The sequence below is a fragment of the Gorilla gorilla genome, chromosome 14 (assembly GCF_029281585.2).
Source record: "Gorilla gorilla gorilla isolate KB3781 chromosome 14, NHGRI_mGorGor1-v2.1_pri, whole genome shotgun sequence".
Classification (NCBI taxonomy): Eukaryota; Metazoa; Chordata; class Mammalia; order Primates; family Hominidae; genus Gorilla; species Gorilla gorilla.
Window position 1 is genome coordinate 66,919,896 of NC_073238.2, and position 26,859 is coordinate 66,946,754.

General features: G+C 40.0%; 2 protein-coding genes across 3 annotated transcripts in view; one reads left to right on the forward strand and one right to left on the reverse strand.

Annotated features, from left to right (window-relative positions):
- The window catches only part of LOC129526252 (uncharacterized), a 110,951-nt gene that overhangs the window by 7,748 nt on the left and 76,344 nt on the right, over window positions 1-26,859 (reverse strand). The window lies entirely within an intron of this gene.
- Window positions 65-26,615, forward strand: LOC129526251 (phosphatidylinositol 3,4,5-trisphosphate 3-phosphatase TPTE2-like). 2 transcript variants are annotated; one of them, XM_063697629.1, is made up of 7 exons: window positions 65-550; window positions 2,910-2,963; window positions 4,189-4,242; window positions 7,653-7,706; window positions 8,614-8,667; window positions 24,526-24,681; window positions 25,337-26,615. In XM_063697629.1, the coding sequence occupies exons 1-6, from the start codon at window positions 408-410 to the stop codon at window positions 24,542-24,544; spliced, it is 378 nt and encodes a 125-aa protein (XP_063553699.1). In that variant the 5' UTR covers window positions 65-407; the 3' UTR covers window positions 24,545-24,681; window positions 25,337-26,615. The 2 variants fall into 2 exon arrangements, with proteins under 2 accessions (XP_063553699.1, XP_063553700.1); XM_063697630.1 differs by lacking the exon at window positions 2,910-2,963.

A 26,859-nucleotide genomic window follows, 5' to 3' on the forward strand; every position in this document is an offset into this window, starting at 1 on the left:
CACCATGGAGGCTGGTGCTCCAAACCTCCTATCACTATCGTATTGGATTGTGCCCCTGTGTCAGACTTCTAGTGACTTGACTCTGTTTGTGGGGCTGGGGAGACACCCATGCTGGTTGAAAGTAAGGAGGTAATGGAGGGCCTTTGAAACAGGACATTCAATGAAATAAGAGGGCTGACTACCTCCAGACAAAATTGAGTTTGAAATAACTGCCACCACAAAGACTGACACGCATTGGGACAGAGGTCATAATAAAGAAGTTTTTTTAAAGCTGGAAGCATTACTATTTTCCCCAGCCTAAGATGTTGGTTGCCATCGTATAAATCCCCCTTTCTAATGAAAAAAAAAAATGACATTTCAGAACCAAATAGTGCTATACACATGCATAGTCAGAACTTCACTGGTTTATGTGCAGAGTAATGAAAGCTAGTTTCTCCAGAAAAGTCGATTTCAAATTGTGTCTCCTGTCTGACTGTATTCTTTTATCATCCTCTAGTCCACCCACAAATGAATTGACAACAGCAAACCCAGAGGCACGTATCAATGAAAGGTGAGTTATATTTAGATAAATAAAGACACACGTGTGCATAACTGTGCATAGAAGTAGTCACACACACACAGGCACAGAAACAAGTATGTCCATCCATTCACCCATGCATCCATCCATCCCCACTTCTCTCAAGACACGTCCACTAACAAACCCACGCACACAATGGAAACATACAGTAGGACAGATGGACGTATGTGGAGTTTCTTCTAGAAGCCTGCATGGCCACAGAGAGTGGTTGTTAACAGGGTTTGCAATTCTTCTCATGGTAGCCTTTGTAGGTAACACTGCATCTTTTTCTAATGGAGTTGTATAAAGAGGAGCCAGTCATAGCTGCGACTTCTTGTTGGTGTATTTGTCACCCTTAGTTCCTACTAAGCAGCTTCTTAAAGGACTCAGTTTTCCTGAGTTTGAGAGCCTACCAGGTTGACACAAGGGAGGAGAGAATCCTATTTGCAACATGAAGGAGATGGCAGCCAACAAGGAGCAGAGAGTCCCTGGGCAAAGAATGGAGCTAATGGAACATGGACTTGTCCCTCACACTCCTGAGCTCTGTCAACATGTGAGGTTGGTGCTAAAACACAAACACAAGTACACCACCTCATTGGATGCTGCTCTTCCTCAGGCCTGCAGCTAGTTGCCTGTGTCTCATGGATGGGAAAGACTATCATGATGGGTGAAAGGAAAGACGTGATGGAGAGATCCAGGAAGGGGGCCATAGATGGGATTAGAGGGATGATTGCCTACACAGTGAAGTTGAATTTAAAAGAAATTCACCCACAAAAGGCTGTCATGCATTGGTCAGCTCTGGTGGTAGAGAGTTTGGTTAACTCTTGAGTCAGTGAGTCTTGGATAGGTGTAAAATGTGTGCTGCAATCGTAGAAAGTATGATGTGTAGGGTAAATGGCATGGCAGATTCCAAAGAACCAAATACACACATGAATTCCGTAGGATCCAGCAGTTTACAGGTTGAAAAGTAATTGGAAGGCCGGTCACATTGGCTGACGCCTGTGGTTCCAGCGCTTTGGGAGGGCAAGTCAGGTGGATCATGAGATCAGGAGTTCAAGACCAGCCTGGCGTACATGGTGAAACTGCCATCTCTGCTAAAAATACAAAAATTAGCCAGGCATGGTGTTGCGTGCCTGTAGTCCCTGATACTCGGGGGGATGAGGCTGGAGAATTACTTGAACCCGGGAGGCCGAGGTTGCAATGAGCTGAGATCACACCACTGTACTCCAGCCTGGGCGACAGAGCGAGACTCTCTGAAAAAAAAAACAAAAAACAAAAGACACCAAGCAAAAGAAAAGTAATTGGAACTAGTTTGAACTGTAAACGTTAAGTCTAGGAAGTTACATGTTGTCTTACTATGCACGTTTTAAGTTCTTGGGCACTGCGCTGTGAGTGAACTGAGGGTGTCTTCCAGTAGGCTGTCCATTGCAACATGTGATATAAAGGAATACAATTATACATGTATATATGCATATACAAACACACACATCCATGCATTCATACACACACGAGAGAAAGAGATTTGGGCTATTCACTGTCAGGAGCATCCATGGGAACAAGGAGTTTCCTTGAAACTATTTCCAGAGTCTTCTCAGGATGAGCTTTTTAAGGAATATTCTTATGCTTTTTGGATGGAGGTGGGAACATGGGGAAGGACTCATAGGGGGAGGCTTATTATGTGAGTGTTTGTCACCTTTCCTTTCTGTGGGAATGAGAGTGTGCTTGTAGTGTGGACCAAGGGAGAAGTGAATCCTGCTTGGAGCGAGAAGGAGATAGGAGGGGACAAAGAGCAGAGAAATCCCTGCAAAAAAAAAAGAACAGAGCTAATAACCCTTGAAGTTTTTCCCACCCTGCAGAGCTCTGCCATAATTCGAGGCTGACTCCCTTGGCCCATACCCACCATCACATGGGATGAAGCCCTTGCTTGAGGCCTGCAGCTACTTGGCCGTAACTCTTCGGAGGAAAGACTACTAGGATGGGTGCAAATTGAGGAGGTGATTGGAGGTGATAGAGAAGGAGGAACTCAGATGGGATTTTAAGAAGGGGGACCTACAAACTAAAGTTGAACTGGAATTAAATGCCCTCCAAAAATGCTGTTATAAATTGAGGTGTAGATACAGTTACTTTGTCTGGATGGATCGATATGTTCACAGCCTAAGATACTCACTGTTGGCATATAAAACCTCATTTCTAATAAAAAAAAGAAATGCCATCTCAGGTCCATTTAGTGATATACATACATGTGAATAATCAAAGTGTAACCAGAGAGTAACTCACAGACTAACTGTAGCTATTTGTTGCAAAACATTAGAATGACGCATTGTGTCTGACTCTGACCATATTTGTCCTTTAGTCCCTATCCGAATGAACTGGCGGCAGTCATTATTGATCGACCCACTGATGACAGGTACATTATAAAAAGATGTACACATGGCCAGGAGCAGTGTTTCACACCTGGAATCTGAGCACTTTGGGACGCCAAGGCGGGCAGATACCCTGAGGTCAGGAGTTCGAGACCAGGCTGGCAAACATGGTGAAACCCTGTCTCTACTAAAAATACAATAGTTAGCCCAGCATGGTGGCGGGTGCCTCTAATCCCAGCTACTCAGGAGGCTGAGGCAGGAGAATTACTTGTACCTGGGAGGTGGACGTTGCAGTGAGCCGAGACCGTGCCACTGCATTCCAGCCTGGGCAGCAGGAGCGAAACTCTGTCTCAAAAACAAGAAAAAGATGTACACACAAACACACACACAAATCAGTGACAGAGAAGGAGGCTGAGATTACTGGGATTCACTCTCAGGAGTGTTGACGGTATTACAGCGTATCTTTGCCACCATTTCTTTATCGTCTCACTGTATCACGTATAGGTTACTTCCATATTTTTACAGTTGTTTAGAAAGAGAGACAGAGAGAGAGGCTTCCGTCTGTTACTGTCTTCTCACCCTTGGTTAGTAACAGTGAAATGCCTTGGAAACTCAGATTTTCTGTGTCTGAGGCATACTGGAGTGGGCTGCAGGAATAGAGACTCCTATTTGGAGCAAGGAGAAGGTATGAGTACTCGGGGAACTGTGAAGCCCTCAGCAGAAAGGAACAAAGCTAAGAGCCTAGGAGGTGTTCTCCAGCCTCCAGAGCTCTGGGACCATGGAGGCTAGTGCTGCAAACCTCCTATCACCATCGTATTTGTTTGTGCCCCTGTGTCAGACTTCTAGTGACTTGACTCTGTTTGTGGGGCTGGGGAGACACCCATGCTGGTTGAAAGTAAGGAGGTAATGGAGGGCCTTTGAAACAGGACATTCAATGAAATAAGAGGGCTGACTACCTCCAAACAAAAGTTGAGTTTGAAATAACTGCCACCACAAAGACTGACACGCATTGGGACAGAGGTCATAATAAAGAAGTTTATTTAAATCTGGAAGCATTACTGTTTTCCCCAGCCTAAGATGTTGGTTGCCATCATATAAATCCTCCTTTCTAATGAAAAAAAAATGACATTTCAGAACCAAATAGTGCTATACACATGCATAGTCAGAACTTCACTGGTTTATGTGCAGAGTAATGAAAGCTAGTTTCTCCAGAAAAGTCGATTTCAAATTGTGTCTCCTGTCTGACTGTATTCTTTTATCATCCTCTAGTCTACCCACGAATGAATTGACAACAGCAAACCCAGAGGCACGTATCAATGAAAGGTGAGTTATATTTAGATAAATAAAGACACACGTATGCATAACTGTGCATAGAAGTAGTCACACACACACAGGCACAGAAACAAATATATCCATCAATCCATCCATGCATCCATCCATCCATCCCCAGTTCTCTCAAGACACGTCCACTAACAAACCCATGCACACAATGGAAACATACAATAAGGAGACGGATGGACATATGTGGAGTTTCTTCTAGAAGCCTGCATGGCCACGGAGAGTGGTTTTTAACAGGGTTTGCAATTCTTCTCATGGTAGTCTTTGTAGGTAACACTGCATCTTTTTCTAATGGAGTTTTACAAAAAGGAGCCAGTCATAGGACAGCTGCTGCTTGTTGTTAGTGTATTTGTCACCCTTAGTTCCTGGTAAGCAGCTTCTTAAAGGACTCAGTTTTCCTGAGTTTGAGAGCCTACCAGGTTGACACAAGGGAGGAGAGAATCCTATTTGCATCATGGAGGAGATAGCAGCCGACAAGGAGTGTGAAGCCCTGGGCAAAGAATGGAGCTAATGGAACATGGACTTGTCCCTCACACTCCTGAGCTCTGTCAGCATATGAGGTTGGTGCTAAAAAACAAACACTGGCACGCACCTCATTGGATGTTGCTCTTCCTTAGGCTCGCAGCTAGTTACCTGTGTCTCATGGACGGGAAAGACTAGCATGATGGGTGAAAGGAAAGACGTGATGGAGAGATCCAGGAAGGGGGCCATAGATGGGATTAGAGGGATGACTGCTTACACGGTGGAGTTGAATTTAAAAGAAATTCACCCACAAGAGGCTGTCATGCATTGGTCAGCTCCGGTGGTAGAGAGTTTTGGTTAACTCTTGAGTCAGTGAGTCTTGGATAGGTGTAAAATGTGTGCTGTAATCATAGAAAGTATGATGTGTAGGGTAAATGGCATGGCTGATTCCAAAGAACCAAATACACACATGAATTCTGTAGGGTAGAGCAGTTTACAGGCTGAAAAGTAATTGGAAGGCCAGGCACGTTGGCTGATACCTGTGGTCCCAGTGCTTTGGGCGGTCAAGTCAGGTGGATCATGAGGTCAGGAGTTCAAGACTAGCCTGATCAACATGGTGAAACCCTGTCTTTACTAACAATACAAAAATTAGCCAGGTGTGGGGCATGCGCCTGTTGTCCCTGCTACTCGGGAGGCTGAGGCAGGAGAATTACTTGAACCTGGGAGGCAGAGTTTGTAGTTGGTCGAGATCATGCCACTGGACTCCAGTGTGGGTGACAGAGTGAGAGTCTGTCTCAAAAGAAAAAAAAAATAAAGAAAAAGAAAATTAATTCAAACTACATTGAACTGAAAATGTTAAGTGTAGGAAGTTACATGTTGTCTTACTATAAACGTTTTAAGTTCTTTAGCACTGCGCTGTGTGTGAACCGAAAGTATCTTCTAACAGGCTGTCCATTGCAACATGTGACATGAATACAATTGTATATGTATATATGCATATACAAACACACACATCCATGCATTCATACACACTAGAGAGATTGCGATTTGGGCTATTCACTGTCAGGAGCATCCATGGGAACAAGGAGTTCCCTTGAAACTATTTCCAGAGTCCTCTCAGGATGAGCTTTGTACGGAATATTCTTTTGCTTTTTGAATGGAGGTAGGAAAATTGGGAAGAACTCATAGAGGGAGGCTCATGATGTGAGTGATTGTCACCTTTCCTTTCTGTGGGAATGAGACTGTTCTAGTAGTGTGGACCAAGGGAGAAGCAAATCCTCCTTGGAGTTAGAAGGTGATAGGAGTGGACAAAGAGCAGAGAAACACCAGCAAAAAAAAAAGAACAGAGCTAATAACCCTGGAAGTATTTCACACCCTCCAGAGCTCTGCCATAATGTGAGGCTGACTCCCTTGGCCCATACCCACCATCACATTGGATGAAGCCCTTGCTTGAGGCCTGCAGCTACTTGGCCATAACTCTTGGGCAGGAAAGACAACTTGTTGCTGGGAATCAGGGACCCCGAGTGGAGGGACTGGCTGAAGCTGTGGCAGAAGAACATAAGTTATGAAGATTTCATGGACATTTATTAGTTCCCCAAATTAATACTTTTATAATTTATTCTGCCTGTCTTTACTGCAGTCTCTGAACATAAATTATGAAGATTTCATGGACATTTATCACTTCCCCAATCAATACTCTTATAATTTCCTATGCCTGTATTTACTTTAATCTCTTAATCCCGTCATCTTTGTAAGCTGAGAAGGTAGGTCGCCCCAGGGTCCTGTGATGATTGCGTTATCTTTGCAAATTGTTTGTAAAACACGTGTGTTTGAACAATATGAAATCTGGGCATCCTAGAAAAGAACAGGGTAACAGCGATTTTCAGGGAACAAAGGAGATAACTATAAGGTCTGACTGCCTGCGGGGCTGGGCAGAACAGAGTCTTATTTCTCTTCTTGGAGAAAGCAAGTAGGAGAAGTATCACTGAATTCTTTTCCCAGCAAGGAATAACCCTGGGAAAGGAATGCATTCCCAGGGAGAGGTCTATAAATGGCCGCTCTGGGAGTGTCTGTCTTATGCAGTTGAAGATAAGGGATGAAATACGCCCTGGTCTCCTGCAGTGCCCTCAGGCTTGCTAGGATTAGGAAATTCCAGCCTGGCGAATTCTAGTAGGACCCGTTGTCTGCTCTGGAACCCTGTTTGCTGTTAAGATGTTTATCAGTGACAATGGGTGCCCAGTGGGACATGGAGCCTCATCAGTAATTCTAATTTCGCCCTGGCCTTGTGATCTTGCTCTGCCTCTCTTCCCTTGTGATCTTTTATTGGCCTTTCAAGCATGTGATCTTGTAACTTACTCCCTGTTCATACCCCCCTCCCCTTTTGAAATCCCTAATAAGAACTTGCTGGTTTTGCGGCTCAGGAGGCATCACTGAACCTGCCAACATGTGATGTCAGCCCTGGAGGCCCAGCTGTAAAATTTCTCTCTTTGTACTCTTTCTCTTTATTTCTCAGACTGGCTGACACTTAGGGAAAATAGAAAAGAATCTATGTTGACACATTGGGGGCTGGTTCCCCCGATAACAACTAGGATGGGTGAAAACTGAGGAGGTGATTGGAGGTGATAGAGAATGAGGTACTCAGATGAAATTATAAGAAGGGGACTTAAGACTAAAGTTGAACTGGAATTAATTGCCCTCAAAAAAGGTTGTTACACATTGAGGTGAAGATGCAGTTACTTAATCTGGATGCATCGCTATGTTCACAGCCCAAGATATTCACTGTTGGCACATAAAACCTCATTTCTAATAAGAAAAAATTTCATCCCAGTTCAATAAGTGTATGCAAGGAATCACTCATAGAGTTAGTATGGCTCTTTGATTCAAAACATTAGAATAATGTGTCCTGTCTGACTCTGATCATATTTGTCCCACAGTCCCCATCCTGTTGACTTGGTGGAAGTCATCATTGATAGAGACACCGAAGACATGTGAGTTATAAAGGATGTACACACAAACATACACAAACAAAACAGTGACAGAGAAAGATATTCAGATTAGTGGGATTTGCTCTCAGGAGTGTCCATGGCAATACAGAGTGTCTTGGACACAGTTCATCTTCTCACTGTAGCACCTATAGTTAAACATCCACATTTTTACAATTGTTTTGGATAAAAGAGGAACAGAGTATCCGGCTGTTACTGTCTTTTCACCATTTGTTAGTAGCAGCCAAATGCCTTGAAAACTCAGATTTTCTGTGTATGAGACATACTAGAGTGGGCCGAGGGAAGAGAAAATCCTATTTGGAGCAAGGAAGAGGTAGGAGTACTCGGGTAACTGTGAAGTCCTCAGCAGAAAGGAACAGAGCTAAGAGACTTGGAGGTGTTCTCCAGCCTCCAGAACTCTGCCACCATGGAGGCTGGTGCTCCGGACCTTATATCACCACCATATCGGGTTGTGCCCCTGTGAAAAACCTCTAGTTACTTGATGCGTTTTGTGGGGCTGGGGAGATGCCCATGCTGGGTGAAAGTAACGAGGTAATGGAGGATTTTTGAAGCAGGACATTCAGTGGATTAAGAGGGCTGACTACCTAAAAATTGGAGTTGAGTTTGAAATAACTGCCACCACAAAGGCTGTCACATGTTGGGATGAGGTTGTAATGAAAAGGTTTACTTAAATCTGGAAGCATTACTATTTTCTCCATCCTAAGATGGTGGTAGCCATCATATAAATCCTGATTTCTGATAAAAAATGATATTTCAGGTCCACATAGTGCTGTACACATGAATAGTCAGAAATTAACCAGTTTATGTTTAGAGTAATGAAAGCTAGTTTTTCCCGAAAAGTAAATTTCGAATTATGTCACCTGTCTGACTGTATTCTTTTATCATCCTCTAGTCCCCACACAAGTGAACTGACAGGAGGAACCAAGGAGGCATGTATCTACAAAAGGTGAGTTATAAATAGATAAATAAAGACACATGTATGCGTAAGTGTGCATTGAAGTATATACACATGCACAGGCATGTAAACAAATCCATCCATCTATACACACTTCTCTCAACACACGTACACAAACAAACCCATGCACACAATTGAATCTTAAAACAAGGAGACAAATGGACATTTGTGGAATTTTCTCTCAGGAGCCTGCATGGCCATACAGTGTTTTTTAACAGGATTTCCAGTTCTTCTCATTGTAGCATTTGTAGGTAACTTTGCATCCTTTTTTGATGGAGTTATATAAAGAGGAGCAAGTCATAGAAGGTTGCTTCTTCCTGTTAGTGTATTCATCACCTTTAGTTCTTAGTAAGCAGTTTTTTAAGGGACTCAGAGTTCCTGAGTTCGAGAGCCTACCAGAGTGGCCCAGGGGAGGCGAGAATCCTATTTGCGACATGGAGGAGATAGCAGCAGACAAGGAGCAGTGGAGCCCTGGGCAGAAAGGAATGGAGCTAATGGAACATGGACTTGTCCCTCACCGTCCAGACCTCTGTCAACATGTGAGGTTGGTACCCAGACCCAACCCCAAACCCACCAGCTCATTGGATGCAGCCCTTCTTTAGGCCCACAGCTACTTGCCTGTGTCTCATGGACAGGAAAGACTAGCATGATGGATGAAAGGAAGGACATGATGGATGGTTTTCACAGGCATGTTCAGACTTCTACTGGAAATAAATCATAAAAAATGTAAGTTATAGGGAAAACCTGATGCAAGTTAATTTTAGTGTAATGCTCAAGAAAATTTACAAAATTAATTAGATGTTACAGAAGCTATAAAAAGATTGTGTTTGATCAGTGACTAATTTTTAAAGAGGTTCTTTGTGCTAAGTATTACCACTTCTTTTGCAATGAAACATCAAGGTTGTGAATTCTGTAATTGCTCATTAAGCAGTAGTACATCAGTTGAATATGTAGTATTGATTTCTTAAGCCAGTAAATAAAAATTTTCTCTATTCATTTTATGGTACAGTGGAGGCATGGGTGAATTAAAATGTATTTCTAATATGTAGATAGGTTTAATTTTTATATAGTCATTTAATTGTTTAATTGGCCATTGAAAAATGAGTCTTTGTTAATTGTTGGAATTTACTTACTGGACTTACGTGGTAGGATTTGCATACCCTCACCCATTACATATGTGTATAGTTGATATTTTATTTTTATGGAAAAACTACTTTTGGTGCAAAAATTGTTTTTGCTAATAGTGTCAAAAAAAGAGAAAATCATGTGGTGTTTATATGGCTCTGTACCTTTTTACTCCATGAGCACTGCCTTCAGTGAAATGACAATAACTCATGCAGCATCCTTCAACAAAAAGTGAGGTCTAAATAAATTAAAAGCTAGATGTAAACATATATATGTAAATATACACATAGACACACACACACAAAAGCATACATGTACAGAAGAGAGATTCAGATTTGGCAAGTTCATTGTCTGGAGCATCCATAAGAATACAGAGTGTCTTAGACACTGTTTTCTAAAGTCTAATTACTGTAGTATCTGCAGTTACCTTTCTATCCTTTTTGGATCTAGTTGGATAAAAAAGGAACAGGTCATAAGAGCAATGCTTCTTATTCCTATTGCATTCGTCACTCTTATTTAGCAGTAGCCAAAAACCTTAGGAAAATATGAGTGAGCCAAGAGAGGAGACAGTCCTATTTTTAGCATAGAGGAGGTAACAGTGGGCAGGGAGCTGAGGAGCTCTTAACAGAAAAGAACAAAGCTAGTAGAACCCTGATCTCTTCCTCTATTACCACATGAGGTTACTGTCCCAAAGGCAAACCCACCGTCAGATTGGATAGAGCCCCTGCCTTAGGTCTGCAGTTACTTAACTGTATCTGAGGGGCAGAAAAGACATCCATGATTGGTGAAGAGTTATTGGTATTTGAACTTGAGAAGGCAGAAAATTACAAGTGCAAGCAAGGTGGGTGTTTACAAACTGAAGTTGAACTTATGTAAATTTTGCCAGAAATGGTAACTTGGGGATTAGGGTTAGGAGTAAAGAAATGTATATAAACTTCACTCACTAAGTTTTTTTCCACAGGCCTAAGAATTTAATTGCAAACATCTGAAACCTCATTTCTAGAGAAAAGTTAAATACCAGGTTTCAAATAAATAACTGATTAAGATGTCAATTTTTAGGGTAACTAGATTATAAATTGTAGAGTAATTATTACTCATTTGTGTCAGAAAAATAGTCTAGGAAGACATGTGGAGTCTTCCTATATTCATTTTTAATCATTTAGCTATTACCCCATTGAACTAAAAAGAGGAGTCTGTGGTAGAGTCATCAATATATGGGGAGAAAGAAAAGAGGGAGATAATGAGATTGGTAAGATTCACTCACAAATGAAGTAATAAAGAATTGTACTTAAATTTTGATTCACTAGGCTGTTTGTTAAGGCCCAAAAGCTTTTTTACATTATGTAAGGCTTTCTTTTAGGGAAAAAAAATGATATATTAATACTAGATTCCAAGTAATTAATTGACATATACATTTTCAGAGTTCAACCAGTTTATAAATGCAGTAGAACAATTGTACATAACTTCAACCAGAAAAGCAAGTCTCTGAAGTCGCTTGATCTGGCATGTACATTTTTAATCCTTAGCACTGGCCCAGATAAAATGACATCAGTAGTCTTTCACTACTTTGATATATCTGCTGTAACTCACCTTTCAATGGTGGTGTCATTGAAGACAACTGATGTTATTAATCTGGGTCATTGCTAAAGAATATATCTATACACACACACACATACACACACACGTGAATATATGTATGTGTGTATATATATAGGTATATCCTTTATATATATATTTAGTATATATATATACCTACATACATGTATGTGTGTATATGTATGAACATATCTATATACATATATCTATATGTGCATATATAGATATATACATATCTTTATGTACATATATGTATCTATATAGATATATTCTATAGCACTGACCCCAATTAATAACATCAGTAGTCTTTTTTATATATATACTTTAGCATATAGACATGCATGTATATATAGATACGTATATGTAGATATATTGTTTAGCATATATGTATACATATACAGTATATATGTACACATGTGTGTGTATACATGTATACCTTATTTTATTGTGCTTTACTTTATTGCCCCTCAGATATTACTTTTTTATAAACTGAAGGTTTGTAGCAACCTTGCATTGAGCAAGTCTCTTGGTTTCATTTTTCCAACAACACGTGCTCACTTTGTGTCTCTGTGTCACATTTTGGTAATTCTTGCAATATCTTAAACTCTTTTTTTGAGACAGACTCTCGCTCTGACACCCAGGCTGGAATGCAGTGGCACAATCTCAGCTCACTGCAACCTCAGCCTCCCGGGTTCAAGCGATTCTCTGCCACAGCCTCCTGAGTAGCTGGGATTACAGGCACCTGCCACCACGCCTGGCTAATTTTTATATTCTTAGTAGAGACGGGGTTTCACCATGTTCGTCAGGCTTGTCTCAAACTCCTGACCTCGTGATCCGCCTGCCTTGGCCTCCCACAGTGGTGGGATTACAGGCGTGAGCCACCACGCCCAGCCTATTTTAAACTTTTTTGTTGTTATCCTATCTCTTATGAGCTGTGATCAGTGATCGTTGACGTTACTATTGTAATTGTTTGGGGGCAACATGAACATGAACCATGTCCTATAGGACAACTACCTTAATCAATGCCATGTGTTTTTTGACTGCTCCACTGAGTAGCCATTCCCCATCTCTCTCCCTCTTCTTGGGCCTCCCTACTTCCTAAGACACAGCAATATTGAAAGTAGGCCATTTAATAAGTCTATGAGGGTTTCTAAGTGTCCTAGTGAAAGGAAGAGTCACAAGCCTCTCACTTTAAACTAAAAGCTAAAAATGATTGTGAGGAAGGCTAGACTTCTTGCACCAGTCAGACAAGTTGCGAATGCAAAATACGTGTATATATTCTCAACGAAAATTAAGACTGCTACTCCAGTGAACATACAAATGATGAGGAAGCAAAACAGGCTGATTGCTAATATGGAGAAGGTTTTAGCGGTCTGGATAGAAGATCAAAGCAGCCATAGCCTTTCCTTAAGCCAAAGCCTAATCCAGGACAAGGCCCCCTCTCTCTGCAATTCAGTGGTGGCTGAGAGAGGTAAGTAAGTTGCAGAAGAAAAGCTTGAAGCTAACAGGTTGGTTCATGAAGTTTAAGGAAAGAAGCCATCTCCATAACATAAAAGTGCAAGGTGAAACGCAAGTGCTCTTATCCAGCAGCAGCAAGTTATCCAGAAGATGTAGCTGAGACAATTGATGAAGGTGGCCACATGAAACAACAGATTTTCACTGTAGACAAGATAGCCTTTTATTGGAAGAAGATGCCATCCAGGACTTTTATATTTGGAGAGAAGTCAATGCATGGTTTCAAAGCTTCAGAGCACAGGCCAATTCTCTTTTAGGGGCTAATGAGGCTGGTGACTTTAAGTTGAGGCCAATGATCATTGACTGTTCTGAAAATCCTAGGGCCCTTACGAGTTATGCTAAATCAAGCAAGATGGGTGACTAGAGATGCCTTGTGCTCATCTCCCCTGCAAGAAAACCCAGGAACAAATACACATCTAAGGTCTGATTAGAGTATCAAAGGGATAGTCCTGGAGTGCAGCAAAGGAGTGGAGGAGACACACCTGTGGTGACTGGAAGGCCCCCCACAGCATGGAAGCACTCAGCCTCTGCAGCCCCTTCTCCCCCACCTGGGTTGAATTGGCCCAGAGACAGGAAGGACTTCTCATTGCAGGGTGAAGGTAAGCAGAAGATCCCCACCAGCCCCACTGCCATCACAAACACAGAGTCTTAAGGAAAATCTCACAGTATTTGCAAGCCCTGAGGCCAGTATGGAGTACTGCCAGGAATTTACACAGCTGCATGTCCTGGACTAGGAGTACAAGGTGAAGGCTTCCCACCCCCAGAGACCTAAGTTGCAGCAACACAGCACCATCTTGATACCAGAGTCATCTCTTGAGTGTGCCCTCCTCTGGGGGCCAGTAGCCACTGTGCCTCTCCAGCACTGGAGCTTTACCTTCAGTATACCAAGCCCACATGGGTGGGTTAAAGCCACAACCCCAGCTGTGTGGAGGTTGGTCCCAGAATTGGCAGTAACTCAAGTCCTGAAGAGCAGGGAGAAATCAACCCCCACCACTACACTTCCAGACAGAGAAATAATCTGCACTCCCATCCAGGGTGAACTCACCCTTGAGCTAGCCAAACCACTACATGCCTTTTTTCAAGTGGGAGCGTCCCCTAAGCCTCTGAGCAGCTGATATACCCCAAGGTCAAGAGAGTGACTATGAGTCCATGCTCAGGACCTGAGAAACAACCCTGCAGGCCTCATCCACCACAGACATGCTCCTAACCTGCCCAGCCGCCCTCCGCCTTTAATATAAAGGCCTGAGAAACAGTCCCACAGGCTGCCGCGAGCAGGCACAGCACTGAGTGGGCCTTGAACCTGTGTCTCAGACCTGAGAAACAAGCAGCTGTGTGTGCCTGAGTCTCAGGGCTGAGAAACAACCCTGGGAGCTTACTCTGGCCAGCGTACCCTCAGGCCAACTAAGCAGCCACATACCTATGTCCCAGCTTGAGGAACAGCCCTGTAGGCCACCCCCCCGCAGAAACGCTCCCAGGCCAACTAAGCAGCTGTGCAACCTTTCATGAGCCCGAGAAACATTCCTGTACCCATTCCCAGCAGATGCACCTCCAGACCAGCCAATCAGCCATGAATGCCTATGTCCTGGACCTGAGAAAGAGCCCCATGGGCTACTCCCAGAAGACATGCCCCTAGGCCAGCCAAGCAGCCTTGTGCCCACATCCTGGGTCATAGAAGCAGCCCCCTGGGCTTCCCCTGGCAGGCACCACCCAGGCCAGCTGAGCAGCAGTATGCCCACATCCTGAGCTAGAATAGCCCTGTGGACTACCCCCAGCAGACCCACATCCAGGACAGCTGAGAAATTATTTGACTGTATCCCAGGCCTGAGAAACACCCCCTCTTGGCCAGCCCTGGCAAAGATGCCTTCGGTCCAGCTTAGTAGCCGTGCAGCTCTATATTTGGCCCATGAGTTTCCCCCAGCAGACTGGCCTCGGGCCAGATGAACAGCTGTGTACCCACATACCAGGCATGGGAAGCAGCCCTTCAGTCCACTCCTGGAGTGCGTGCTTCCAGGCCAGGCAAACAGCTGTGTGCCTGCATCCTGGACTTGAGCAACTGCATCCCCATGCTCCTGGCCAGAGTAACAACACCATGGCCAGCCCCACAAAGCCATACTCCAAGTTTTCTGACCCACTGTATACCTGCACACACCCCTACCCTGAGAAACAGTCCAGAGAGCCCACCCCTGGCAAAGCTGCACCACCATTACCACAAACTTCCTTAGCCTAGGCCACTGAGAAACTTGCAAATGTTACTAGTGTGGATCACAGCGGAATGAACTATATGGAGACTACACTTTACTGCATCCATGTAGAACCAAGGCCAATATACCCCAATGAACTGACACCCAAGACCCATTCATACAAATAAATTCATACAAGTAACCTACTCCATAAAATTGGAAAAGGTGACTTTTTCACCAGATGCATAGAAATCAACATAGAAACACATCGACCATGAAAATGCAAGAAAACAGGTCACCTACAAAGGGAAATAATAATTATGTAGTAATGGACCCCAATCATAAACATATGAAATGCCAGAAAAAGAATTCAAAAGAATAATCTTAAGGAAACTCAGTGAGATATAGGTAATACAGATAGACAAGTGAATGAAATCAGGAAAACATGATTTGAATGAGAAATTCAGTAAAGATAGAGATATCATAAAAAGAACCAAACAAGCCCTAAGAGCTAAACAGTTCAATAGAAGAAATAAAAAATACAATCAATGACTTTACAGACAAGAACAAGCAGAAGAAGTAATTTCTGAACTTGAAGAGAAGTCTTTTGAAATAACACAGGCAGACAAAAAAGAATAAAAAATAATGAAAAAAGCCTACAGGATTTATTGGACACTGTTAATTTGAACAAATATTCCTATTATGGGCATTCCAGAAGGAAAAGTGAAGAGAAATGTGAGGAAAACATATTTAATAAAATGATAGCATAAAACTTCCCAACTCGAGAGAGAGAGCTAGACATCTAGTTCTAGGAAGATCAAAGAACCCCAAATACATTCAACCCAGACACAAAGACAAAGATTTTTTAAGATAGCAAGAGAAAAGCATGAAAACGCTTATAATGGAATTCCTGTTAGATGAACAGCTGATTTCCTGGCAGAAACCTTAGGCTGGAAAAGAATGGGATGATATATGCAAAGTTCTGAAAGAAAAAAAAAATCTTTCAACCAAGAATATTATACCCAGTGCAGCTATCTTTTACAAATGAAGGAGACATAAAATCTGTGACAGATAAACAAAAACCAAGATAATTCATCACCACTAGACCAGCCTTACAAGAAATGCCCAAGGCAGTCTTACTTCTGGAAGTAAAAAGATGATAACCACCATCATAAAAACATGTAAAACTTTAAACGTCACTGGTAGAGTCAATACATAGAAAGAGAAAGGGATGAAACCTTATCACTACAGAAAACTACCCAACTACAAAAGTAAACAGAGAGGCAGAAAGGAACAAAACATATACAAACCAACCAGAAAACAATAAAATGTCGCAAATAACTCCTCACCTACCAATAACAACTTTGAATGTTAATAGATTAAATACCCCAAGAAGGATATAGACTTGCTGAGTGGATTAAAAAATAAGACCCAACTGGGCACAGTGGCTCACGCCTGTAATCCCAGCACTTTGGGAGGCCGAGGCGGGCGGATCAGGAGGTCAGGAGTTCGAGACCAGCTGGGCCAATATGGTGAAACCCCATCTCTACTAAAAATACAAAAAATCAGCCGGGCGTGGTGGCGGGCACCTGTAGTCCCAACTACTCGGGAGGGTGAGGCGAGAGAATGGCATGAACCTGGGAGGCAGAGCTTGCAGTGAGCTGAGATCGTGCCACTGCACTCCAGCCTGGGTAACACAGCGAGACTCTGTCTCAAAAAATAATAATAATAAAAATAAGACCCAAGTATATTTTATCTAAAAGAAACTCACCTTACCTCTAAAGAAACACATAGACTGATAATGAAGGGATGGAAAAAGATATTCCATTGGAAACCAAAAGTGAGCAGGAATAGCTATACTTATATCAGTCAAAACAGACTTTAAGTTAAAAACCATAAAAAGTGACAAACAAGATTATTATGTAATAATAAAGGGTTCAATTCAGCAAGAAATAGAACATAATTGTAATATGTGTATAATATAATTGTAAATATGTATGCACTCAACACCAGAGCACCCAGATATGTATAGCAAATATTAGTAGATCTAAAGAGGGAGCTAGACCCCGTTACAATAAGAGTTGGGCACTTCATTATCCCACTCTCAGCACTGGACAAATCATCTAGATGGAAAATCAACAGAGAAACATCAGACTTAAACTGCACCATAGAGCAAATGGACATAACATTTACAGAACGTTTCACCTAACAGCTGCAGAATATACATTCTTTTCATCAGCACATGGAACATTATCCAAGATAGACCATATGTTAGGCCACAAAACAAGTCTCAACAAATTTTTAAAAACTGAAATTATATCAGGTATCTTATCTTACCATAATGGAATAAAACTAGACATCCATAACAAGAGGAACATTCAAAACTAGACAGATATATGGAAATAAAACAACATGCTCTTGGACATGAAGTGAAGAAAGAAATTAAGAATGAAATTTAAAAATTCCTTGAAACAACTGTAACTAGAAACACAACCGACCAAAACATAAGGGACACAGCAAAAGCAGTATTAGGAAGCATGTTCATAGCAATAAATGCCTGGATCAAAAAACTAGAAAAATTTCCAATAAACCACCTAACAATTCTACCTCAAGAAACTAGTATGGTAAGAACAAACCAAATCCCAAATTATTAAAAGGAACTGAATAATAAAGACCAAACAGAAATAAACAAAATTCAGGCAAAATTTACAAAAGGTTAACAACAAAAAGCAGGTTTAAAAATATCAACAAACCATTAGCTAGAGTAATTAAGAAAAAGAGAAGACCCATATAAATAAAATCAGAAAGAAAAAATGAGACCTCACAACAGATATAACAGAAATAAAAAGGACTATTAGAGACTATTATGAACAACTCTACAATAAATTTGAAAACCTAGAGGAAGTGGATAAAATCCTCGACCCATACAACCTGCCAAGACTAAACCAAGAAGAAATAGAAAACCTGAACAGACCAAAAAGAAGTAATGAGATTGAATCAGTAACAAAAAGGCCTTCAACAAAGTCCAGGATCTGATGACTTCACCACTTAACTCCACCTACTTTTAAAAATGAACTAATACCAATTCTTACACTATTTCAAAAAATTAAAGCAGAGGAAAGTCTTCCTAACTCATTCTATATAAGTAAACTATGGTTGATAAAGTAGTGGTAGGATTTGAGAGGATTCACTCCAATTTTGAAAACAGTTCTACTGTGGGTAAAATGCTATCAAATGGCATCACATGTTACAGAGAAATCACTTGTGAAAGGAAGAGTCATTTGATGTAGTGAAGTTCGTTGTTGTCTTATTTTAAGAAATTGCCTCAGCCACCCCAACCGTTGGCAACCACAGCTCTGATCAGTCAGCAGCCATCAACACGGAGGCAACGCCCTCCACCAGCAAAAAGATTATGACTTGCTAAAGGCTTAGGTGATCATTAGCATTTTTTTAACCAATAAAGTAGTTTTACTTTAAGGTATGTACATAATTTTTTTTTGACATAATGTCGTTGCACACTTAACAGACTACAGTGTAGTATAAACATAATGTTTATATGCACAGGGAAACCAAAACATTTGTGTGAGTCACTTAATGCAGTTTTTGCTTTATTGCAGTGGTCTGGAATGAAACCCACAATGTCTTTGTGATATGTCTATACACATTTATGTATTCTATAACTATATACATATTCTTTTAATTACCTTTATATACATATATAGAAAGAGACAGAGAAGAGAAAAGAAGAGAAAAATATGCAAAATTCAGTGTTGGGAGTATCCGTGAGAATAGAGTTTCTGGTTAATGACTGTAATTTTCTTTCTTAAATGTTAGGTCGTCCAGTGAGCTAAGTCATGTTTACTATATCCTTTAGATTCATGGAATTCTTGTTATTCAAATAAATTCTTCATCACTGTTTTGTGTAGCAAATATCTAATGATATATTTTTGCATTTTTTTGGTGGCTAAAGTGTGTCAGAACGACTTTCCAGGTTTGAAGATTATGAAAATGCTGAATATGTCGCTTCATATGAGTAAGTCAGTTTGAAGTTTGAAAGGAGGGAGCCATTGATGGATCTCTTTTCTTTAGTTGAACAGGGCTTACGCTGAGGCACAAAGGAAAAAGGGAAACTATGGAAGGATATCAAAATGTATGGGTGTGTGGGTGGGAGAGTACATCATATTTCCTCCAATTGAATTCTTAGACAAGTATTATTTTGAAAAAAAATTCCATCCATTCAGGAGTAAATGTTCTTCTAGCTTGAAAATGTAAAAAGTATCCTTAGAAGAAATTAACTTCATTGGAAGTTTTTTTTTTTTAAAGAAAACAGGAATGCAGAATGCTACTTACTCATCAATAGTGAACCTTTCTCATTTTTACTGGATATTGTGTGATTCCCAGTTTTGTAGATTTCACCTATGAGCAAGTGGTATTGATGGCAAAAGCAAACATGTTTTGCTGACTAAAGACCTCTTTATGCTCACTGGGATTTTGTTATTATTTGTTTCTAATCTCACTAGAGTACTGAGTACTCCTATTGCACTGACCTGAAGGCATTTTACCATGTACTCACTGTAACGAAACAATACATTCTTAAACTGGCTTGTGTCTGAACTGCAGACATATTCAGGAGATTTTTCTTCTGCTTCTTTCTTGCCCAGTTGTATAACCATTCACCAGCTTATGTCAATGTTGGAGAGGAAGTACTGCCATAGAGGAAGTTAACTCATCATGGTTATAAGCTGTTGGTGTCTAAACAAAGATTACATGGGAAACAGAGGGCAAATACAAATAGTTCTTCAAATTACCCTGAGTTTTCATTTTCTAGAAATTTTTATCATGGGCCATCAATGAAGAATTCACGGCACCACTTAATTAAACTGTGTGTCTGCATACTAGCTATACATTTTCTGTAATGGAGCTGCCCAGGGTTGAGGCAAAATTAGACAGATTGAACAAGGCAAGCATTTCCTTTTTCTTTCCCCACTCCAAACAAAAGAAAGCAGGTTTTTGTTTTGTTTTATTTTTAAGTTACAAAGTCTCATTGCATAAATATAGGAGGAATTGGTAGTAGTCCCCGTGAGAAACACTGGTGTTTCATATCAGGGGGATGATCTTGGATTTATAGTAAAAGCTGGAATCAGTGCTTGGCTTTGACATCATATACTCATTCATCTGATACTCAGGAAGTCACTGAACCTCTTTTAGTTTTAGATTATTCAAATGTAAACTGGTTATAATGCTATCTATGTAGTGGATATTGTATTGTAAAAAATTAGTAATAAAACTAAAATAACATGCAAAAACACTTTGAAAACTCTGTAGCTCTGTGAATAGGTTTTGTGCGAAAAACTGAAAATAACATAAGAATTTATTAAAGGAAAATCAGAAAATCCAATCAACAAATCTACCCACATGTAGTCATTCTTAAACTTTGATACATGCACTTCTGAGTTCTTTAAGCATATGCATTTTTTGTTTACAGATACGAGACCATACTTATATTCTTTTGTAAATAACCTTATTACTTAATGACATCATGTCTATATTTTCTTGTTAATGTATATTCATGTGCACTTATAACATTATTTGTAATAGTTTTGTAATACTGCATGGTGTAGATGTACTATAATTCATTTAATAGATATTGCTGAACAATTAAATTTTTTACAAGTTTTTACTGTTACAAAAAATGAATATATTTGAGGCTAAATCTTTGCATATTGTTGGTTATCTGCTTATTATAAATTCTCAGAAGTGGAAATCCTGTGTCAAAGGGAATGATTATGATGCTATTGGTATTGATAAGTGCTTGAACATCAAGATGCTAAAGTGTCCATTTCTCCCCTCCCATACTTAACGCTAGCCGTCATTGATTTCTTTGATATTAGTAAATCTATTTGTTCTAATGCACATTCTTTGACATACCTTCATTTATGCTTTTTTCAGTTAATATTTCATCATTTCCAAACTACCTTTGCCCAATTAAAATTGGGGTGTTTTTCTGTCTTTGGACTGAAAAGTTAAATCTGTTGATCCTTTTTCTATTTTATGTAATATAAGTAGTTTCTCCCAGGGTGTCTTGCTTTTCACTATATAAAAGTGTTGAATCTTCATATAATCAAATGTACCTATACTTTTCTTTGTGATTTATGCCTTTAATGTTATTCTCAGAAAGTCCTTCTCTACCCCAAGATTTTAAATATATTCACCAAGATTTCTGTTTTGAGCTTATTTTCTTCATTTAAATAAAATCGCTGCCCTGAATTTACTTTGTCTTAAGGCATAAAGTGTAGAAATTTACTTTTCTCCTGTGTGACTAATAGTTTTCACAGCATCAAAATATCATCCCCCTGTATTGTCCTTACCCTGTTTTAGTGATCTAGAGCGAGAGCAGGAAGACCAGAGAGTCAGTACAGTGTTTTCATTGCTTTGCATCATGGCCATCTCCCTACCGCCAGAGTCTGTACCAGAGAAAAATGTGTCCAGTGGGAGAAATAGCACCTGCCCTCAATACGAATCCCATTTCATTAAAAATGGTCTTGTTAGTGTCATGTAGCTTCCACCTTCTATTGATAAAAAATAAGTCATGGTCATAGTTAATATTTGTGCTTTGAATTCCACTTTGATATTAATATTGGAACTTACAGTGTTTTAAGGTTTAGTATCTCATGTCTTTTTCTCTTTTCTTTTTCTCTTTTTTTTTTTCTGAGACGGAATCTCACTCTGTGGCCAGGCTGGAGTGCACTAGCATGATCTTGGCTCACTGCAACCTCCACCTCCTGGGTTCAAGCCATTCTTCTGACTCAGCCTCCCGAGTAGCTGGGACTACAGGTGTACACCACCACGCCCAGCTAATTTTTGATATTTTTAGTAGAGATGGGGGGTCGCCTAGGATGGACTCGATCTCTTGACCTCGTGATCTGCCCGCCTCAGCCTCCCAAAGTGCTGGGATTACAGGTGTGAGCCACCACACCTGGCCTCTATCTCTTTATTTTTAAACTGTCATTTAAATTTAGTTTTTGTCTCTTGTGTATAGCATGTAATGCCTTTGATTTTAAAGTTATCTGAGTGTATTTCTCAATATGGAATATGAGAGGAATATGTTTGTATTTATGATTTCTGGTATGTTTGGCTTTATTGTCTTTTTCTTTATGAAAAATACTTTGATATTTTCTTTTTAAATTAGTCTGTATTTTGCTAGTAATTGGTTTGTTTTTATCCCTTTCATTTTTTACTGATAGGCAAGTCAGAAGCCCATTTCTAGTCCATCAGTTTATATTTAAATATTTAGAAAACATAATTATGCCATTTTTCTCCATCAATATCGAGAATAAAACTGGACTTGTATCTGTAGAAGATAAGAAATGCAATCTGCCTTTACTTCTATCTTCTTCCAAACCTTGAATCCTAGTGTAAGAATGCCTAAAATTTAAATCAATACTATTATTGATAATCTTATATTATCTTTACTTTTAGAATCATTTATTTACATTTTCACCTACATTTTTATGCTACATTAACAGTTGTTATTTAGACTTACTTCTGAGTTTATAATATTTACCATCTTTTCTCTATAAGTCATGTACCTTATTGCTCTGTTCTTCATTTTGATTCATTGCTCAGCTGACTCAAGCACTTTGAGTAATTATTTTTAGGAAAGGCACATAGAGGCTATGCTTTGAGTTGCTGCATGTTGGAGTGTCTGTCTGTTGCTCTCAAATGTGAACAGTACTTTTCCTGGATATGGATATATTGAGTCATAGTTATTTCCCTGCAAACTCTGCATGTAACTGCTTGAAGCTAAATTTACATAGTACACTTTTTTAACCAAAAAAAGTCTCAATTGTATATTTACTTGGTACAGTTTCAGGGGACACTGAAACAGATTGAAGGGGCTAAAGCCACCCAAGCCGCTACTTCATGCCTTCATGATCTATCAGGCTTGGTTCTGTATGGTGATATTGTCAAGTGAATTCAGATTGATGACATTTCCTTGATACCCAGAGATCCAGTAGACTGTGTGGGATCAGAGGTTCTTGTAAAAAGAGAATGGCAACTTCTGGAGAGAATTCGCCTCTTTTGGCCAACTGATCCTCTGTCTACATCAGCCTTAACTTTCTAAGCCTGGGTAGAGGTGGTGGGTCCAGGTGGATGAGGGGAAGATTAGAAGGATTGGGGATTTCCTTTATCTGAGGTTAACCTAACATCATTCATCAAAGGCCAATTTTGTTTTTTTTAACTTTTATTTTAGGTTTCGAGGTACACGTGAAGGTTTGTTACATGGGTAAACATGTGTCAGGGTGGTTTGTTTTACATATTATTTCATCACCCAGGTATTAAGCTCAGCACCCAAATAGTGATCCTTTTTGCTTGTCTCTCTCCTCCTACCCTCCCTGCTTAGGTAGACCCCAGTGTTTGCTTCCCTCTTTGTGTTCTTACGTCCTTATCACTTAGCTATACCACTTACAGATGAGAACATTCAGTATTTGATTTTTGCTTTCCGCACTAGTTTGCTAAGGATAATAGCCTCCAGCTCCATCCACGTTCCCACAAAAGACAGGATCTCATTCTTTTTTTCTTTTTTTGAGACGGAGTCTCTCTCTGCTGCCCAGGCTGGAGTGCAGTGGCACGGTCTCGGTTCACTGCAAGTTCTTCCTCCCGGGTTCACGCCATTCTTCCTGCCTCAGCCTCCCGAGTAGCTGGGACTACAGGCACCCACCACCATGCCCAGCTAATTTTTTTTGTATTTTTAGTAGAGACGAGGTTTCATCGTGTTAGCTGGGGTGGCCTTGATCTCCTGACCTCATGATCTGCCCGCCTCAGCCTCTGAAAGTGCTGGGATTACAGGTGTGAGCCACCGTGCGCGGCCGATCTCATTCTTTTTTATGGCTGCATAGTATTCCATGGTGTATATGTACCACATTTTCTTTATCCAATCTGTCATTGATGGGTATTTGTGTTGATTCCATGTCTTTGCTATTGTAAATAGTGCTGCAGCGAACATTCACGTGCATATGCTTTACAGTAGAATGATTCATATTCCTCTGGGTATATACTAGGTAATGGGATTGCTCAGTCAAATAGTAGTTCTACTTTTAGCTCTTCGAGGTGTCGCCATACTGCTTTTTACAATGGTTGAACTAATTCACACTCACATCAACAGTGTATAAGTGTTCCCTTTTCTCTGCAACCTTGCCAGCACCTGTTATTTTTTGACACTTTAATAATAGCCATTCTGACTATTGTCTGGTGTGAAATGGCATCTCATTGTGGTTTTGATTGGCATTTCTCTAATCTGTGATATTGAGCTTTTTTTCGTATGCTTCTTTGCCACATGTATGTCTTCTTTTGAGAAATGTCTGTTCATGTCGAAGGCCAATTTTGGCAGTGCCCCAGTTCTCCTCAGTGTCTGTCCTCTTTTATTCCCCAGTCTTAGGCACAGGCTGTGAGCATTGTCTTAGGATTCATGCCTCTTGGGGTGAAATTTGAGTCCTGTGTTGGAGGCTTCAGTATGACAGAAACTTCCTGAAGGCTTCTGTGGGACAAAAAATTGTTCCTCATCAGCTACCTTGTCTTCAGCCGTAAGGTAAAATGAGGCATTACTGGGGGCTCCATCAAACAGGTTCTCCTTTCTTGGATTAATGGAAGGAGCCCAGTCTTTCAGGTGTTTCTCCTTTGAAGTGTATCTTACTAAAATGTCTTATCGCTGCAGTTCCTATGCCACCTCAAATGCAACTCTCACTAATGTGTATCTGTTCACTAGGTGTCTAGTTTGAAAGAGATGACACGAGCATCATTTACTCCCTATGCTTATCCCTGAAATACCTTATTTTATTGCTGTGGAAACTGAGATCTGGCCAAAGTTTGATGACTTGCCCAGGCTGGCATTAAAATACAGTTCTCTTCTACCCCTCTTTTCTTTTTTCATGCTATATTCCTTGAATTGATGACCACAAGTTTAAGCTTAGTATTGCCATAAAGTTGGAGTTGGGGCTTTGCATGCAATGGAAATATTACTAAACATCCAAAGTTTACTGTCTTATTCACATATATTCTGGATAGGAAAGTAAAATACTCATGGAGCAGAAAAGATAAAATTTTAATTATTAGTAAAAAGCATTTTGTTATACAACTTCTGAATAATTTTCTTTTAAAATTGTATTTATAAAGGCCTTTGTTTTTTGGTTAAATTTATAAGTTAGAAGAAATCTGATTAATTTTATTTTTGCTTGTTTTTGCAGCAGCAAGATTAAGAAAATTGTTCATTCAATTGTGTCATCCTTTGCAGTTGGGCATGTGAGACATAGAAAACACCATGTATTAAATATACCTGAGACTTAATGCATAAAAAACACCACATATTAAATATATCTGAGACTTGGCCAGGTGCGGTAGCTCACGCCTGTAATCCCAGAACTCTGGGAGGCCAAGGCAGGTGGATCACCTGAGGTCAGCAGTTCAAGACCAGCCTGGCTAACACGGTGAAACCCCGTCTCTATTAAAAATAAAAAAATTAGCCAGGCATGATGGCGAGTGCCTGCAATGCCATCTGCTCGGGAGGCCTAGGTGGAAGAATCGCTTGAACCTGGGAGGCGGAGATTGGAGTGAGCTGAGATCACACTATTGCACTGCAGCCCGGGTGACAGAGTGAGATATATGTATATGAGAAGACTGAAATAAAAAACAAAACCAAAAAGCATTTCCTGTCCATCAGTTTCTAAGTAGCCATGTGCCCCATCTAATGTAATCTAATTTATCATGGAAATTTGGTTTAAGCTGGACTTTAAGACTTGCAAAGAAACGGCTTTTGTATAAGATTAATAGTAACATATTAATATTATTTTTCTTCCATCTGCACAAGTAAAGTTAATGAAAATCGAATGTTAAAATTCTATAATTATAAGTAAAGTGTTTTATTAAGTACCTTATACATCTAGAATTACTCTTTAATTCTGGAAACAATGTACTTAGACTCTTCCCTACGTAAGAGTAAGATTTCATACTATGATATAGATTTACGCAATATGATATAGATTTACGCAATATAATTGTTACCTTTTGAATTAGTGATATTTTAACTTGAGCTGCAACTTTTTGAAAAGTACTTTGAAGACGAATTCATCTTATAGATTAAGCAAATAGTATAATCAATTTATGGGGAATGTATTTAGAATATGTAACAGCAAGTTTCAGGAGGTACTTTAGAGTTCAATACTATAAATATTTATGGAATTGAATTCTTTCTAATGTACCCATCACTGTACTAGAATCGCCCATAAATATGTAATCATGTACTTGCTGAAAATGTCACTGACAAAAAAGTCTTGGTCTTTTAAGAGCTTATGTTACTCATGCTTTCATTTGGTTTTTATTAATAAATTCTTAAGAATTATCCAGATTAATAAGATTTTATTTTTTATGAGAAATGGGTGTAAACTTCTTATGAAATTCTCAAATTTTAAGAAGAGTTTACAAACAGACACAGGCAATTTTAGTTCAGTTTCACTTTTCTCTCTTGAGGTGTTAGTCTGATGGATCTGCTATAAAAGGGCATGATAACGTCTTGTGAAGTGGTTTGGTGGGAATTTTATTTATTAAGAACTGCTTCTATTGGGTGAAAACAGTGATTTTTCTGAGATTCTATGACATTACAGTTTTTCCTGCCACTGGGCAGTTTAATACTAAATAATAACATTTTGGTACCCGATCATTGGCCTAAATATAGTATAACTATAGGGACAAAAGCCCCTTTATCTTTGCTGTT